The sequence below is a fragment of the Sitodiplosis mosellana genome, unplaced genomic scaffold, assembly GCF_009176505.1.
Source record: "Sitodiplosis mosellana isolate CC-2019 unplaced genomic scaffold, AAFC_SMos_1.0 Smas_scaffold_1, whole genome shotgun sequence".
Classification (NCBI taxonomy): domain Eukaryota; kingdom Metazoa; phylum Arthropoda; class Insecta; order Diptera; family Cecidomyiidae; genus Sitodiplosis; species Sitodiplosis mosellana.
Window position 1 is genome coordinate 20,089,426 of NW_022595244.1, and position 17,230 is coordinate 20,106,655.

Here is a 17,230-nt window from a genome sequence, read left to right on the forward strand (position 1 = left end):
GAAAAGTTCGGGTGAATTATTCATTTGCCTTTGCTTTCGCTTTGTTCTTTGCGTGTATATGTGTGTGTGTGCGCAATGGAAAGGAGAGAAGCATTTGTCCATGATTCGTGAAATTCGGCGTAACCATTTAAATTGATTAGATTATTCTTCTCCTTGTTTTTTAGAGTGGAAGGTTCTATCGACTCTAAAACAAGAAGTTTACAGAGTGATAGGAAGAGAGAGAGAGAGAGAGAGCGAAAGAAAAAAAAAATCGATAAGGGATGCAAAGCACTTGTATTGTTGATTGATGTATATGCGAGGATTCGAATGGAATTAGATTTCTCCTTGGAGCATAAACATAAGAAAAGTCTTCAACACCGTAGAAAACTATTTTCATTTTTATTTCCTTCAAATATTGCATTGCGAATGTTGATAACATCTGCGAAACGTCTTTCGCATTCATTTCCCCCCAGTGAACCATCAATGTAGTTGATGTTACGGTGCGCCTGCAAATGCTGCGTCATGCATCACATTTTTGGCGAGTATGGAATGTATACTTCTACTAATTTATTTAAAGCCCGGAATTTTTCATTTAAAATACATATGCATGAGGCTGGCTGTGTTCAACCCGAATTAACAATAAAACATTAAATAGAAAAACGAATCGAATGCAGAATTTGATGGTTTTAACTGCGTCATAAATATTTACGCGTATGCTTATGCTTATGAAATTCCGGTGTGCAAACGCTCTCACATTGATTAAAAGTTACTGGATTATAAACAGCGGTACAAGCGGTACAGACGAATGAAAAAAAGATACACACATTTATGCGTAATCGTTCGTATTTGGCTCTAGCCAAATTGATATTGAGAATGGGAGAGAGGGATATTATTTATTCAGCGCCAGTGCATAAGTGCTTGGATGAATTTAGAAAAATGAATATAATAGTATGTATCTGTGGTACTGGGCAGTGGGCACTCCATAACAAGTGGTCATTTCATCAAGAGTCAAGCTTGAATGGATGATTATTATTGCTGAATATTGGATTCAACGTTGAACGGATGTACTTTGCTGAACGTTATGTATCTTTATCGATCGATAAGTTTGGTTTACGGCTATAGCAATCGAATAACTAAACCGATTCATGACTCAGAGCTGTTATAGGCACCGAGAAAGAGCGGGCACCGAAATAGGTGCGCGCGCTCTTTATGAGTGCCGGCACCCAACACCATGTAATGTTCAAGTGCCGCACTCAATATTTTTTTCTGTATTTTAAAACATCAAAAATCACAAAAAAAATAAAATTATTTTAGTTTATTCATTGTTTTTTAGTTTTTACATTTTGAGAACTGTCTAATTCATATTAACACATGATTTGACTTCACTTATATACTGAATTTGACAGTACTCAAAATTTGACGTTTCAACAATGAATTTGATTATTGACGTAGTCAAACTGTGTAAAAACTAAAAAAAATGAATAAAGTATAATAATTTTAATTTTTTTGTGATTTTTGATGTTCCAAAATACAAAAAAAATTATTGAGTGCGGCACTTGAACATTACATGGTGTTGGGTGCCGGCACTTATAAAGAGCGTGCGCACCTATTTCGGTACCAGCTCTTTTTGGGTGCCTATAACAGCTCTGGAATGAATCATGAGTTGTGTACACATATCGGCTGGATTTGAATATGCGTGCGTGTGTGTGTGTGTGTAGTTTTCGACAGGAAACCGAAAATTCATTTGAAAATATGATTTTTTTCTTGCTGCTATTCTCGTCGACCAAGTGTGAGGCAATCATGTTGGTATACAATATGCATACGATATATTCCTTGTTGGTTTTACGTGCGGTTCGAATGAAGCCTGCTCAATTTGTATGTGTGTGGTTCGCACAAAATATCATTTGGTTCGTTCATTAAAGACACATATTACAACAAAATATGAATTGATCGAATGTGTACGATGTGAACAAACAAAATGAAGTGAGCGAGAAGGAAAGAGAAAAAAATAGCACACATAAACTTACCGCATTGCCGGCGTATTTTCTTGAAATCCCTTGTGGGTCATATGGCTAGTTGAAATAAAGCTTTTTTGGTTTGGGAATTTTGACGGTGCTGGACTCAAATCGTTTAATATCGTTGCAACTGATGCCTAAACAAATAGAATAAAGACAATGCGAACGGAAAAAACAAATGATAAATGGTCAAGAGGAAATTCGGTTTAGATCCAACAATAACTTGTTTCTTCTTCTTGGAAAAATGAGAGTATTCATCGAGAAGTCAATAAACAATTTCTTTTGACAGCTACAGCCCGTGGCCATTTGTTCGGTCAGAGGAAATGCGCATCGTTTGCCATTGTCTATTGCCCCATGTGACTTTGTTACTAGGCAAACGGAAATCGTTCGAAAATAGTTTAAGTTTAATATATTCTTACCCATGCATGCGGAATTTGTCTAATAAATCTCAACTTCTTTGTTAAACAATGCGCGTACAAAGTTTGAGTAAAATAATTTGTGAAATTAAATTATATTTCGACTGGTGGCAACCTTCACCTTTCTTTCGAACTCATTTCGAATGTGCCCGACGACTCTTTTAGTTAATTTAAACAGCAGTGCTACATATTTAATTCGTTTCTCAACTTTTTCAATTTGACGTTATGGTAGAGAATAGAATATTGTAGAATTTCAGCGGATGATAATCCGAAATCCGCACATCAGTGGAAAACTTTGAATAGTTTAAAATCTAAGCGAATGCTGAGAAGAGAAAGAAAAACAACTATTTTCTTTAGCAAAACAAAAAATTTATCACAAAGATGTTGTCTGCCGTTCAAATAGTTTTGCAATATTTTCCCACTCACTTTGCAAAAATTCTGCAAACGACGATAATAAAATGAATCCAAGCAACACTCGAGTCCCGTGAATAGTATTTAAGCTAGTAAAATAAAATCGTAGCATTTAATTGGTAAATTCAATTCATTTCCAGGTACAAACAAAGATTATGTATAATCCGTAGTTAATCGGAGACCATTTCCGACCGAAACAATATAAATGGAATCGAATGTAATATCGGATGTTCGCAATCAATGAAACATTTACGATTGTCGAAAGCACTTCTGAAACAAAGTCGATGGAGCAAATTTCAATTGAAACTCCGATTCCCCAGCGGACGTGTGACCAAGCAAATAGCAACCGAGCAATTCAATCGAAAATGAAAGGCAAAAAAAAAAATGTTACGGAAACGAATTTAGAGAAATGCGGGGAAAAAAGAGAGCGGAAATGTGTTACCTGTTGTGCTGGTGGTTCTTTCAAATTGTTCGGCTGGGTTAGCGATAAATTCGACTGATTGATATTCTTATCGAACGATACGGATTTAGTGAAAATTTTTTCGATGCTGTTTTTATTGATCAGTATATTGTCGAATGTAGTGGTCAACGATGATGTTACGGCCGAATCTAGCTGACTTTGAGTCGTCTGCGTGTTTTGTGTGTTGGTCGTTTTGCTCGTCGTCGTCGTTGTCGTTGCTGTCGTTGTGGTGGTGTTGGCAGTTGTTGTTGTTGTTGTTGTTGTTGTTGTCACTTTATTGTGCCGTTCACAAACGGAAGTAGTACGGACTGACAGCATCACAAACATAGCCTAACAGTTTTTTATTCGAATATTTGAGCATAATATTTGATCCGGTTGATCTCGAATGATTAATAATTTAAATGTGATGTATTTTTGTTGTTGTTCTTGGGTTGTGCGCGCTTTAAGCTGCCTTGCTTAAATTGGCCTGTTGATATTGCACAAGAACTTGGTAAAAAATAGCGAGTGAGAGAGCGAGAGCGAGTGATTTAGATTTGTGGGCTTTGTTTGACGTTTTTATTGTCCCAATTCCTTCTGGCGCTTGAAAGCGTTTTATTTGGATTTTGGTGAATTTTTCCGAATGAAATGTACTGGATTTTGATCGTTCGGTTTGATATTGTCGCCAGCTATGGGATTTGTCTATTTTGATTAAATCTGCTCAAGTCAGATGATGTTGTCGTTGTCGTTTTTGGCATACACTTTGACAAGACAAAGGATTTACACAGCAAATTTATTCTTTAGTCTCGTGGCGTTCATCTTATACAGACATTTGGGAATCGACCACTGGTATTTTAACCTAGTCCCAATATCATTAATTTATAAACACTCATTGACAGCGGTCAATGTTCATTCAAGACCACAAAATGACAGACCAAGTGACACGATTTATCGATCCAAATGGAAGTCCCAACAATCCGTTTTGTACAATGCACACAATCTGGCTGAATTAATCCTGTCTCTTAATCGGTCGAATGTTGAAAATGCGAAATTTTTTATTCACAAACACAGATAGATACGCTCACATGCATGTTTTGCCTTTTATTTCCACAGCTTACAAGTACTACTTGGCCACTTTTGTTCACTTTGTGCAGCGCATTAGCGTTGCTCTGTTCTCCAACCGCATTTCATGTGCTCATTCACTGCTCTGCGGTGGTGTCCAATCAAAAACTTGACAGCTTCGAATTCATTATGCATGCTGTGTGCAAAAATAATAGAAAATTACGATTTATTTACACAGTGTTTCAAAATGGAATTATCAGTTGGTTGAAGTCTTAAGCATTTCACCAAACGTTCGGTCCTTGATTATGCAATTTTTCACCGTTTCGTTTATCTTTAATATTTTATATGGCAGCAGATCGTAGATGTTGTTGTAGTGCATACGTGAGGAGTAGTGTAACACACGATTTGCACAAGAAATCAAACGTACAGAAATCACACGTTTATTATTTATTTCGGGCAAAGCACCCGAATGAAAAGAAGCACCGGGGAAGGGTTCGTGAGTTCGAGTGTGATTGTGTTTGGATGCGGCGGTGTTGATTAGAAGAGAAAAAAGAGCAACTTGATGATTTTCTCACTTGCGTCAGAAAACACGAGCAAACGCTTTGGTGCTGTTCTGCACTGTACTTTTTTTTTCGTTGTCGACGTTTTGCTCCTATGCTACGGCTTGCCTTGTTTCGATCATCTCTTGCGTTCGTTTGCACCGTCTTTCAAAATTGCTCTTGTTATGAATTTTGGTATTTATATCAGCAAAAACAACGGAGAATCTTATTTTCGTTTTGTGCTATCGTACAGCGTTGTCTTTACTACTCGGTGTCGTATTTTGTTACTCTTGCTATTTGGCCAAAGTGCATGCACTCTCATTACTTGCTCGGTAGAAATGTAACTGACCGCTTTTGTTTGTACAATGTATATTGAACGCGCGCACACTGATGAGGATGAATCGGTCGTGTCAATGAACGTACCGTTTCGTTTCATCCACCTTACACAACACAAAGCATTGTATGGTTCACCCGTAAAGCCGTATGCGTTTTTTTCGGAGTTGAATGTTTTATATTCAGTTCGTAATTTCTTCTAATTTTCATGTAAAATATCGTTCAAATTCGCGTTTTACTCATTTAGTTTATTGTTATTGTTTGAATTTATTTTAATTTTCCATTTATATTTTCACTTGCATTGACCGTTGTCTGAATTTGGCATTTTTTCCACTGCACTGCCTCGTATTCGATTCAAGTAAAATTTTTTTCTCTTTATTACCTGGCTTGATGATGATTTCTGTTGGTGTTTCCGTTTGCTTTTTTTCGATTCCCCTTTAGTTCGACTAATCAAATATAAAACACTTACGTTGACGGTGTGCGCCACTTTTGTGTTGTTTGACCTTGCTTTCTTTTCAATTCAACTCTCTCAACAAACACATAAAAACCGCATAAATTCCCATTTGTTCGTGTCATACATAAACTACAATATCATTTGCAACTTCTGCTTCTTTCCACATGGGTTCCTCTCACTTCTTTTTTTTCGTTCCTCTTTTTGGGGGTAATTCTATCTGCAAAGCTCACAAACACATTTGTGCTGTTATTTTATCACGCTCATCAATTTGGCTTTTCATTGCATGTGCGTGTATTTCGTTTGGAGCTTGGGTTTCATTTCAGTTTGCGTATTTTTTTGCATGCGTTACTTTTTCCTCGTGTTCCCCAAATATATGTATGTATGTGCGTGTGTCCGGTTTGTTTTGTTTTTAAATTTTTGCCACACTGAGAAAGACCAATCCACACAACGGATTAAAATGACACATGGGGTGCAAAAAGATACAATCAGTGCATGCGACGAATGCTTTTAATTGATTTTCAATGCAACTTTTCACATTTTCTTGTTCACACACTATAAATGTTTCACAATGTCGCACTTGGTAATTTAGTTTCGTTTTGGATTTTGAGTTGAAAATCACTGTATTTTCCGTTTTTTATGCTATCCGTTGCTGTGATTGCATGCTTTGAAAACAAATTCGTGTACTCTTACTCTCTATGTTTCCCACTGCGTTTTATTTTGTACGTGTTGTTTTTTGCTCGTTTTTTTATTTCAGTTGTTTGCCTTTCTTTCGACACATTCAATCGCCACTTTATTTGGTCGAAATTTATGTTGGCTTAACAATGGATGGAACGCAATCTCGGTCGGTAAATCCTTTTAGAAATGAAAAAAATAGAAAAATAAGAAAAAATTCAGAAACAAACAATGGAAAAAAAGCAATAAAAAAAGACGTCACATAATCATAAAAATATCAACTTCATGATTCATATGGGGATCTGGAACCAATGTCATTGGTCACAAGATGGTCGAATGTTTTTTTTTTTTGTTATCATTTCAAGTCGTGTTTCGAAAGAGAGTGTATCGCGTGCGTAACCAAGTCAGACGTCTGAACATCACAAATATTAAAATTAGGAGCATCAAACTATAGTCATTAAGCTAATTCAAAGTGATTATTATCAGAGTATTTTCATCGTAAAAGTGGTCATTTTGATTGATTTTGTTCGTTCGTGAACTCTTGCAAAAAAAAAATGGTCGACACAAATGGATGTTCCCTTTTTTGGTGTTTCAAACCTACCTGCCCAATGATTTGCGACGGAAAAAGGCAAACTTTAAATTGTGATGAACAAAAACCCTGTTATCCACACAATCACAACGGATATCACTGTAGCACTGCGCTCTTGTTTCGAGCGGTTGTATAAGTTTGGTCGTGTATTGGCATGGTCAACTTTAGGGTACATATAATTTATTTCTTAATGTCAGTTGCTTTCTTTTTTCATTTCATTTTTGGTTCGCTCATTGGAAGATGGTGCTCTGTTCCAACTGCTGTGGTTGTGGTTCGTAGAAAAGTGAAATGAGTCGAGGTTTCTTTTTAAACGAATGAACTGTAATTCGGAGAAAGAAATGTTTTTATTGTTCTTTTCATTCCAACATTTGTTCAATTCATTTTGTTGTTTATTTTTTTATGTCGTTACGTTTTGTTGATTTTTCTGTCTTTATCTTGAAAATTTTGTTCGCTTCATTCACCACGTCGGTTTATCAGACGGAGAGAAAGAGAGAGGAGTTGGAATAATAGGCAGAATGAAAGACGAGAACTTTTCGAAAAGTGTACAGAATATGAAAAATCGGCTAAAATTTTCCATTGAAAAAGTTAATGAAAAATGATACGCTCAATTGCTGGCGGCTATTTATCAAAACCACTGCATCTGTAACACACAAAAAGAGCGAGAGAGGGAAAGAGAGTAAATGAAAACAGGCACAAGTGTTGGGCATAATAAATTAAAGCATAGACAAAAGAAAGCGAGTAACAATCAACTCGCAACCAAAACGCAGACATATGGTTACTGTAAAATGGTTTTGATAAGAACGAAATCTTGGATGCCAATCGCTTTCAACGGTTTTTTTGGCTTTGCTTTGAATATTTTGAATGCAAATAGCTTGCAATCCAACTGAAACGCCATTCAAATGGTGTGAGACCGACACACACACACACACACATACACAGATATATAGAGCATGGGTGGAAGAGGAAAATGCCATGCCGAATCGGCAAGCCTCGTTTGAAGCGCAATTAGTATCATTCGCTGAATGTAAATGTTTGATCCTGAGCCATTTTAAATATTTACATTTTTTTTAATTCACTTGGCGAACGGTGAAAAAGCGTGAGAATTTCCACAACGCTCCGTGTTTTAAAAATAAATCCATTTCATAAAACTTTTTCTCCATTCTTATTTAAATTTTCTACTGAAAATGAGCAAAAACAGGCGTGTGTATATTTTTCATGACAAGCGTGCGATCGATCAGACATCAGTTTTTTTTAAATGAAAGCGTTTTGCGAAAGGCAAAACGCGCGCATAAAATCCGAAATGTCGAAAAGAGAATTGATAATCGAAATGTGTTCGCATGTTTTTGAATTTTTCAAAAAAAAAAACCACAATTGAATAATTCATTCGAAAAAAAAAATGATTCGGCATTGTCACGAATCTGTCTAATTTGAATAGCTGCGGATATTAAACCCGCATTGAACATGCACATAATAATTACCGTCGGACAATTGGCTTGTCTTTTCGTCAGGCATTTTACCCGCGACGAGATGACATATAGAGACAGATTGTTGCCATATATCAATTACATGGATGAGGGATTATGCACAGCAAAACAGATCCTTGGTGTCGCCCAGCACTTGATGTAAAAAAAATCACTTTTGCACTGCGTGGGTTGTTTAAATTTGGCCTTAAAAATTATTATACATAAATTTGAACTTTTAATGACATTCCGCTTTGTCGACCATCGAAATATCCCAACGAAACAAAGCGTGCCGGAATTGTTCTACGAAAATGCAAGGCAAAGCTTTTGCCATTGAAATTCAGAAATATTGAATTTAAATTGAACAAAGTTTTGATGGAGTAGAACAGCTCGATATGCAAAGTTTGTGTGGAAGATTTGGACAATGATTGGAGCTGATGTGCTGTTGACAGCACATCATTTTCAGATGATCACTTGTCCCACCGAACAGTCGATTGCCATTTTGCAATCCACATATCATTCAGCCGTACATATTTATAACTTCATAAACGTCAGTAACACGGGCGCATCACGGCAGACTTCTTTAGAAAAAGATAAAAACAGTAGGAGATCAAAAATAACTACGAAAAAAACCCAGCTCACATTAAATCATATAAATATGTAAATCCTATCCATCACTCAACTGTCAAATGTAATTTTTCAATTATGAAAATAAAATGGGAGCGGGTATCACGTCACTTTTATTCAATTCGGATGTGTCATTGACAATGAATATCGCATCATTGTGAGCATCGAGCGAGGGATATGTGTATGTGAATATATAATTCGATTCTTATTTTAAAAATGAGTGTCGATAAAGGTATATGAGCTTATCAATTTCTAATCGGTTTCTTCCCAATCATTTAAATATAAATGGTGTTTTTTTCCTTTCTGCCTGACTGAAAATGTTCATTTTTGCCCGTAATTTGTTTTATTTTAATTCGTTCAGTTATGTCGCTTATAATAATAGCAGCCTGAATACAGGTGTTACACAGAGTACGTGTGTGTCTCTGTGCCTACGAATTTTCACACATCGTTCGTTAAATGCGTGGAAGATGGATCAAAAGCTATGGCCCTAAAAATTCCACATACAGCATGCACATCGACAGTCGAGAGAAATACCATTTCGGTTCATTCCAAGTGCCACTTATCTCCATTCCTTTTTAGAGCACTGAGCAGATATATCTTTTCCTATACCAAAAAGTGTTGTGAAGAAACAGTAGCGTGCTTAATAACCAGCTGCGACATGTGGGCACCGGAGGAGTTCAAAAAACTGAATGGCATCTCATGATATAAAGTTTTACTTCATCTATTATTTATATACTAAAAATAGAGAAGATTTTGGGAAGTTCGCATCATTTCGTTTATGTTTCAGAGTCGCTTCGCTCTTCTCATCCGCATTTCGCATTTTCACTCTAATTTATTATTCATCGATTTAATCAAGTTTAAAATATGCCTGTGTGTTTTTGTCTATTTGCGCGTGTATGTGAATGTGTGAGAAAGAGTGCGTCTGTGTTCATGATGATTTCATGATCTGAATCCATCACAGATGATTTTCGCTATTCCATTTTTCAAATTTCTATACTCATCACTGTCAATCTCTTATTTATTCGATTCTGTTGCCTAAAAGCGTTTTTAATCATATATACATGCGGTTTTTTCATGTCTTTCTCTTGTACAAAATTTAAATGAATTTCGACGCTTCCAACAAAATGTCGAAATAAAAAATTTTGTGCTGCGCAAAACACGGGAAATTGAGTTGGTTTCCTATGTCTTTGAAAAATCATAAACGAAACTGAAATGTCAAAGAATCAATAGCTTTGTCAAGTTTTCAAATTGTATTCATACTGAGTATCCGTTCTTTTGTGTATATATATATATGATTGTGTGTTTTATCACAAAAATCTACTTTTGAACAGTAGCTTTTGGTTGGGCTAGGTTTCGTTCTTATAATAGACTTGCATTGATTGGAGAGCATATTTTGTTATTTTCCGCCGCATTTGCTTCTGTATACGAAACAGCAAGGCACAAATATATATATACCTAGTATAAATAAATTAAATTGTCGCAATCATAAAAGGAAGAAACTATTTCGTTTTTGGAATCAATTGAAATTTTTTACGTATACAAATCGATATATCACGTTTTGGGTGCGAGTCAAGCCATTTATTATTGCAGAATCAACAGAAGTCGAGAGCACAATAGAATCAGGTGGAATAAGAACTATTTGTGTAACGCTAAATATAAATGGTTAACACTCCGTCTTACAAATGCTTCCGTCTTACAAATAATTTCTTAGCTACCGGACTGAGGTACCGAAGAGCAGAGACGGGGAAAAAAGAAAGAGAAAAAGAAACCAAACTACTAAATTGGCAATGTTTACCGACGGAAATGTGTTTGCATGTGCTGTACGGGTAAATTACCATCCACAGACATGATAAATAACATTTAAAACGAACATTCACATGAGAACCAACCATTTCCTCTCAATGGTTTTTGTTGGAATTGCCAAAAAAAAAAAAACGTCAAGTATAAAAATAAACAAAGTTCGAAATGTAGAACGAAGCGATTTTAACTTGTGATGCGATTTCCAGTCTACTGACTTCGAAATCAGTGTAATATTCCACACGCAATCTTTAACTTAATTTATTTATTTTTTTCAGCATAATTCACTCATTTTCTGGCAAACACGGAGACAATTTCATTATAGTGCTGAGAAAATCAAGACAGGAGCTTATTTGGAAATAAAAGGGTGGCGAAGAGAAAGCGAAAAAAAACTCAATTAATTTATCATGAAATAAGTTCTGGCCATTGCAGTTTTCGTTTATTTTTCCTCTTACTTTCCCAAATGAATTTCATTATTCGCTTGTAACGCAATAAATTCACTTAGTGCTTTTTTTTTGTCTGGCACAAACGAGGCACTTCTTCGGCATGCGTGCGTGTACTCTGCGTTGGTCGTATTTATCTAGTGCTTTTATTCGAACCATTTACGATTTTCATTTATTTCACCAAAAATAGCACAGAACAAAGTACACAGCAACAGAAAAAAATACGGGTGGGAGACACGTTAAAAAGCGGTACATTGTTATTCATTACATGTAGTGCCTCGTTTTTTCTTGTTCGTTTTTTGCCATTCAATATAAGTCAACAATGTGGAAGGGTGCTGGAATGTTGAGATTCTTACTACTTTATGAATTGGTATTCGAAGCGAAAGGTTTGCTACGTTACAGCAACAAAAAAACCAAATTATCATCGCTATTATTATGATATAAATGAACATGTTTTTGGATAAATATAGTAATTTTCATGTATGACAAAAGATCGAGCCATGCGGCCACTCACGCCTCCGAAACCAACACATATTGGTTGTCCAAAGTGTGGCGAACAAATAATTTTTGTCATTCACACCACATATGCTTACGTTACCAACACACGTTAACCCTTTGTAAACAAATGTAGGGAATTAAACTAGCTTTCATTTGATACTTTACAGGCTACAATTGGTTGGCTGAATGGAAAGTTTTTTCTGTTCATGTACTGCTGTAAAAAAAATGCAAAATTATAGCAGAATTCCACATTTTTCCTCCTCTTATCTTGTGGGTTTGTACATTCTTTTCAATTGTCAAATTAAGACTCGTAGGATCAAAACACATCAATTTAACTTTCTGCATCATTAGTTTTATGAAATTTAATTTTTTCAAGCTTTTAAAGTGATTTGAACCTTTTGACTCTTTTCCGATTTTCTCGACAAATACGCAATTTTTCAAAAGTCTAAATATGAGATATTTCTCTATTTATCGTGGCACAAAACATATATCAAAATGATTCAAAAACAACAAATTGTGCATCAAAGGGTTAACTTTCTCCCGTTCGGTATCATAATACGGGAGCTCAATTGAATTTTCGCTTGATAATTGTGGGCTTACTGTGTTAATATTACACATAACAGAAAGGATTGTCCAATTTACGTCCAATTTGCAATTTTGCAGTAATAATAATGTAACTTCTGAAAGTTTTTCACATATTTTTGTGTTGTTTCGATGCCTCCCCCTCGAAAAAGAAATAATATCGCAGAACCTTTTACAAAGTATTTCAGTGTCAGTGAAGAAGAAATTAATCGAAATAAAATTTTATTCGAAGCACAAACGTGTTGCTTGTTTTATTATTAGAAAGAATCCCAAGAATGATTCAATTTTATACGACTCCCCGGTAGAATCGAGAGTAACGTAATGAGTAGGTAGTGGACTAGTGGGTCGGACAGGCCAAATTTATTTGAAAATCCTCGTTAGAAACGATGGAAACCCAAGAAAATGGCATCAGCAAAGATGAAGATCTCAAGTGGTATCGTTATGGGGGATGCCAAACATGGGCGAAACGACAAACGAGAGAGGAAAATATCTTTTCGACCATGAAAATACCATGTGATTTATAATTATCAACCGACGGGATCATTCTGAAACGAATTTGTTGCCATAATCATTGATGTTGAAGAGAAAAAACAAATTCAAAATAAATTTGTTGACTTTGAAACATTTTGGAATGTAATGAACGCTTTTGTGTGTAGACGCAGCCATTGAATGGCAATTTACTTGGCAAAATGAAAAATTGAGAAGTGAATTCACTCGAAACGGAATGTCAAATTCCAACGACTAGAATGCTACGAAATTAAATCAAGACCAATTTTTCATCCTTCAGAATTTATATTTATCTTTTCTCTTTTGAAGGTCATAATTGTGATTAGTTCCTTCGATTCACGTTTTACAGTAGTGTAAATTTTTTTTTTGAATATTATCACGATCCATCAAGCCAAACGAAATGACCGAAATTGCTTTTTATTCAAGCGTATCGGCCATTAAATTGTATCGACGATTGTTGTGGCTTTGTTGTTGCCGTTTTTCATACAATTTTATGTATTCTGAATGGTCGGATCATTGTGATTTACAAGTGAAAGGTAAAATGGTGTTTCATTTTAATTTTCCCTCCCTTTATTCCCCGAGTTCCTTTTTCTATTTGAAGTCAATCGGTATTATGTTGGAAGTTGAATCTTCTTTTTTTTTCAACTGAGACTTTGAAATTCCATTTAAGCTGAAAAAGTGGTTCAAACAAGCGATTAATATATGAGCCCATTTGGACGTTATAACGACATGAGAATACTGGATTTAAATTGCGCACACATTTGTGTCCTTTAATGGAATCAAGCCCTAAGCACAGCCGGGCTTACATGTCATGATAGAGAAAACGGAATGGGGAGAGTAAGTCAAGTCAATTCGAAGAGGGAAGAAAGAAAGAGAAAATGTTCTAAAAAAACACATACTCCATCGTTACGCATTTTGATTGCGGGACAGGATGACTTGATTGCGGGACAAAAGACTTTGATATCAGCGACGTATGGGAAAAGCCTCTGTCAACCATCGCCGTGGATTATAGCTAGATGACCAGAAGTGGAGAGCGAATTTAGGTAAGAGTGCAAATGTGTTTGTGTCTTGGTCGTTTCTCATTATTTGTGTCACGAAAAAAACCATTAATTTAAGCCATTATACCGAACAAATTATTACCTCTCCAAACGGAACAAACCGCACACACAATGAGTTTCAAACGGTATTTTGTTCTAAATTTTCTGTTGCTACAATTCGAGACAATACGAGTCAAATACACATAGGAAAAAGTCATATTGTTTTTTTTCGCGCTCCCTATTTTGTCGCATTCAGTGCCCGTTATGTTTTTTTTTCTCCATTCCCAACCATATTATGCCATTGCGAATATTCATTGGATTTTCCGTGGTTAGTTCAAAGTACCTTCGCAGCTGTGAACTACGATTCAATTCATTTTTTTGTTGTTGCCGTTATTTATAGCTCTTCAGGCTGAAGGAGCTTTTGCATTGTTTTACTTCTATTTGACTTGGGCAAATGAATGTGGAAAATGGCAACACATCGTGGAAAGTTCCATGAAAAAAAGACTGTAATTAGAGTGCACAATGCACAGTGCCGCACTTTATATAGCGACAATCAGATCTTACAATTTAAACATGTTTATATTTAGTGGCGAGAGTTTAATAGTGCATTGGAGTTTATATTGTACTTTCTAATAATACCAAGCGTTATTTAACAAATGGTGTGCCAAGTTAAAAATAAATCAACGGACTGCACTGTAAAGCATTCCGTCGTCTATTTATATTGCACTATTCTGTAGTTGCCGCTCGGCGAAAATTAATGACCTCTTGCGTTCATGAAATGTCTTCTAATCTAGTCACATTTGCTATGGATTTTAAACACTTATAGCAATCAGAGTTTCTGTGATAGATAAAATCAATGTTCCATGTAAACTGACACAAACTTTGTAAATTGATTTCGGGAAAAAATTTCTGACAATAAAATACCTTTTGAGCACTTTTGAGAAAAGGGGATCAGCTGAGATTTCCGTTAAGTGCTTCGGATCAAATGGTGTTTCAGAGAAATGGTTTCCATTTCCAGGTAATACGACGAAGAAATACCGATTTTTTCAAATGTTTCCCCTCGTATATTTTAGTTGACTTATTCTTTTTGAAGAACGCTGAAGCTCTTCTGTTTTTATGACATATTTTCCTCTTGGTCTTTTTTTATTTTCCAAAAAAAAAAACACAATTTTTCTGGAAATATTAGAAATGGGCAATGTCACGAAAAGAAATTCCATTAAATAAATTGAAACCTCAAACGGTGACGATGAAAACTCACGAGTCGAAAACAAAAATATCGGTAAATTTGAGCTACACTTGGAGTTCAGTTCGCACGTGCGACATATAATTGAACACTCAAACTTCCACTTGAATGATCGACATTCATGTCTTTGTGATTGATACACTATACAATATAAGTGTGTGTTTTTCATTTGACGCAAATTATCCGCGGGCGTGAAAATGGTGGTAAAATGCGATTAGTTTCAGTCATGATTTTGGCTACCACCAAAGTGAAAGAAATGATGACATTCAAAAAGTGCAAAACCACGTAACAGCCATTCTGATACTGACACCTTTGGTCGCTGTAATTTCTATCGCATTGTCGCGGAAAGAGAGTGAAAAAAGCGTCGAAGAAAAAATGCGAAAAAAGTTCCTCGACATAATTTAAACTTCAGTCGTCGCTTTTCGAATCTCCCTCGAGCAAACCACTTTGAAATGTCACATCATCGTACAATTATCTAACGAGCGGAGAAATTAATTTATTACGTATCCATCATCGTGGCAATGGATGGTGACGTGGTTACATAGAATAGGTAAGGAAATGACATTAATTACGTAACTATAACGCTCTCCGACGTTGATGCTATGTCTTCATGATGAATCTCCATTTCCACTGTATCTCTCGTCTGTTTCTTGGTTGCGAACATAATACATAAACCCCAACATCAAACGGAGAAAAAAAGGTTTGCTTTCCTTTTATTAGATTTTCACAGACCCACGATTCCGTTGCCAATTATAATTTAATACTGTGCCAGTTCTCACTTGCCCTCTCTGTGCACGCGTTCACTCAGCGCAATTTGATATTTATATGCTGGAGGCTAGCTCATCGTCTCGAATTTCATTTCCGAATTAAATAAAAACTCTGAAAATTTTGTCTTCTACAACTTAGTCCAATTAATAATTTTAATTGCATTTACATGACTTCGGGCGAACAAAACCAGCAACAGACTATGATCATGTATACGGGTATATTGTGGCACACAGTTTGTATATTGTATATGTTTGCCTTTGGTTTGACTTCATGAATTTAACTTGAATTTGCTTGGTTTGGTTTGGTTCGATTCGGTTTGTTTTGATGTGTGTCTTTGCACATTTATTAGATGATGATGATGTCAATGGTATGTACACAAACACACACCAAACGCCATTTTATCGACCCATAAGCTCGAACTTTTTAAGTAGTGATGGTGTGTCCTTGAATCTGTTCTAATCCCCTTAAAATCGTTGAAACAACTTAATTTTCATCGGCGGTTACTTTTGAGCGCTTTGAAAGTGCTAAAGCCGCGCAAGTAAACGAACCCGGCAATGATAATGTTGAACGAGAGCAAAAAAAAGCGGACACAGGTGCTTGTTAACCCTTTGACGACCAAAACTGAACGGCTGGGAATTTTGCAATTCTGATTGCAGATTCGTGCTCAGCGACCCCAAAAATATTACAAAAGTGTTATCAAAAATTAATTTTTTTAATTGCAAATATGAAAAAAATGATGGGACATATGTGTCCCATTGGTCGGTAAAGGTAAGTATTTACCTTTATTTTTCTATGAAAAAAACATGTCTCCTATAAGAACTACGTGTAAAATCTTTTCCAATTTTAAAATTTATAGAATCGTTTTAAACCGAAAATGGTTTGAATCATGCTTTGTTGTGCCCATTTAATCACGAATTTAACGATCTTTTTGTAAATTTGTGTGTTTCAAAATTCGCGAAAAGTGGTTGAAATACAGGGAAATCAGTGGTAATTATTTACCTTTACCGACCAATGGGACACATATGTCCCATCACGCAAGCAATAAAAATTTGAAATAAAATTTTTGGTAGAAAAGGCGATTATCCTTAGAAAGTAACAGACACTCCGTATAACATTTCCAATTTTCAGCTTTAAAAGTTGTACCCTTCAAATTATATAGGGTTTGGCGGAATTTGAAAAAAAAGTTAAGATTTTTCGACTTTGAAGTGTTCTATTTGAGCACAGTGATGTAAAATATCCAATATTATGGTACTTTCTGGTAGCTACATTTATTCTCTTTCAAAAGAAACCAATTTTATCGAAATCGGTCTAAAAATGTGGAAATTATTGACGAAAAACAAAATGGGACATATGTGTCCCAAA

The 17,230-nt window shown here is 35.6% G+C and overlaps 1 protein-coding gene across 3 annotated transcripts in view; it reads right to left on the reverse strand.

Moving 5' to 3' along the window:
* The window catches only part of LOC129578952 (uncharacterized), a 36,146-nt gene that overhangs the window by 8,524 nt on the left and 10,392 nt on the right, over positions 1 to 17,230 (reverse strand). Inside the window, exons 3-5 of one of the 3 annotated variants that reach the window (XM_055468360.1) lie at positions 5,574 to 6,497; positions 3,264 to 4,515; positions 2,007 to 2,131 (exon numbers count right to left, since the gene is read on the reverse strand). In XM_055468360.1, coding sequence (XP_055324335.1) covers positions 2,007 to 2,131; positions 3,264 to 3,608 — 470 coding nt within the window. In that variant the 5' untranslated portion in view covers positions 3,609 to 4,515; positions 5,574 to 6,497. Of the gene's footprint in view, positions 1 to 2,006; positions 2,132 to 3,263; positions 6,498 to 17,230 lie in introns of those variants that run through there. The other 2 variants (XR_008689170.1, XR_008689169.1) reach the window with 2 other exon arrangements.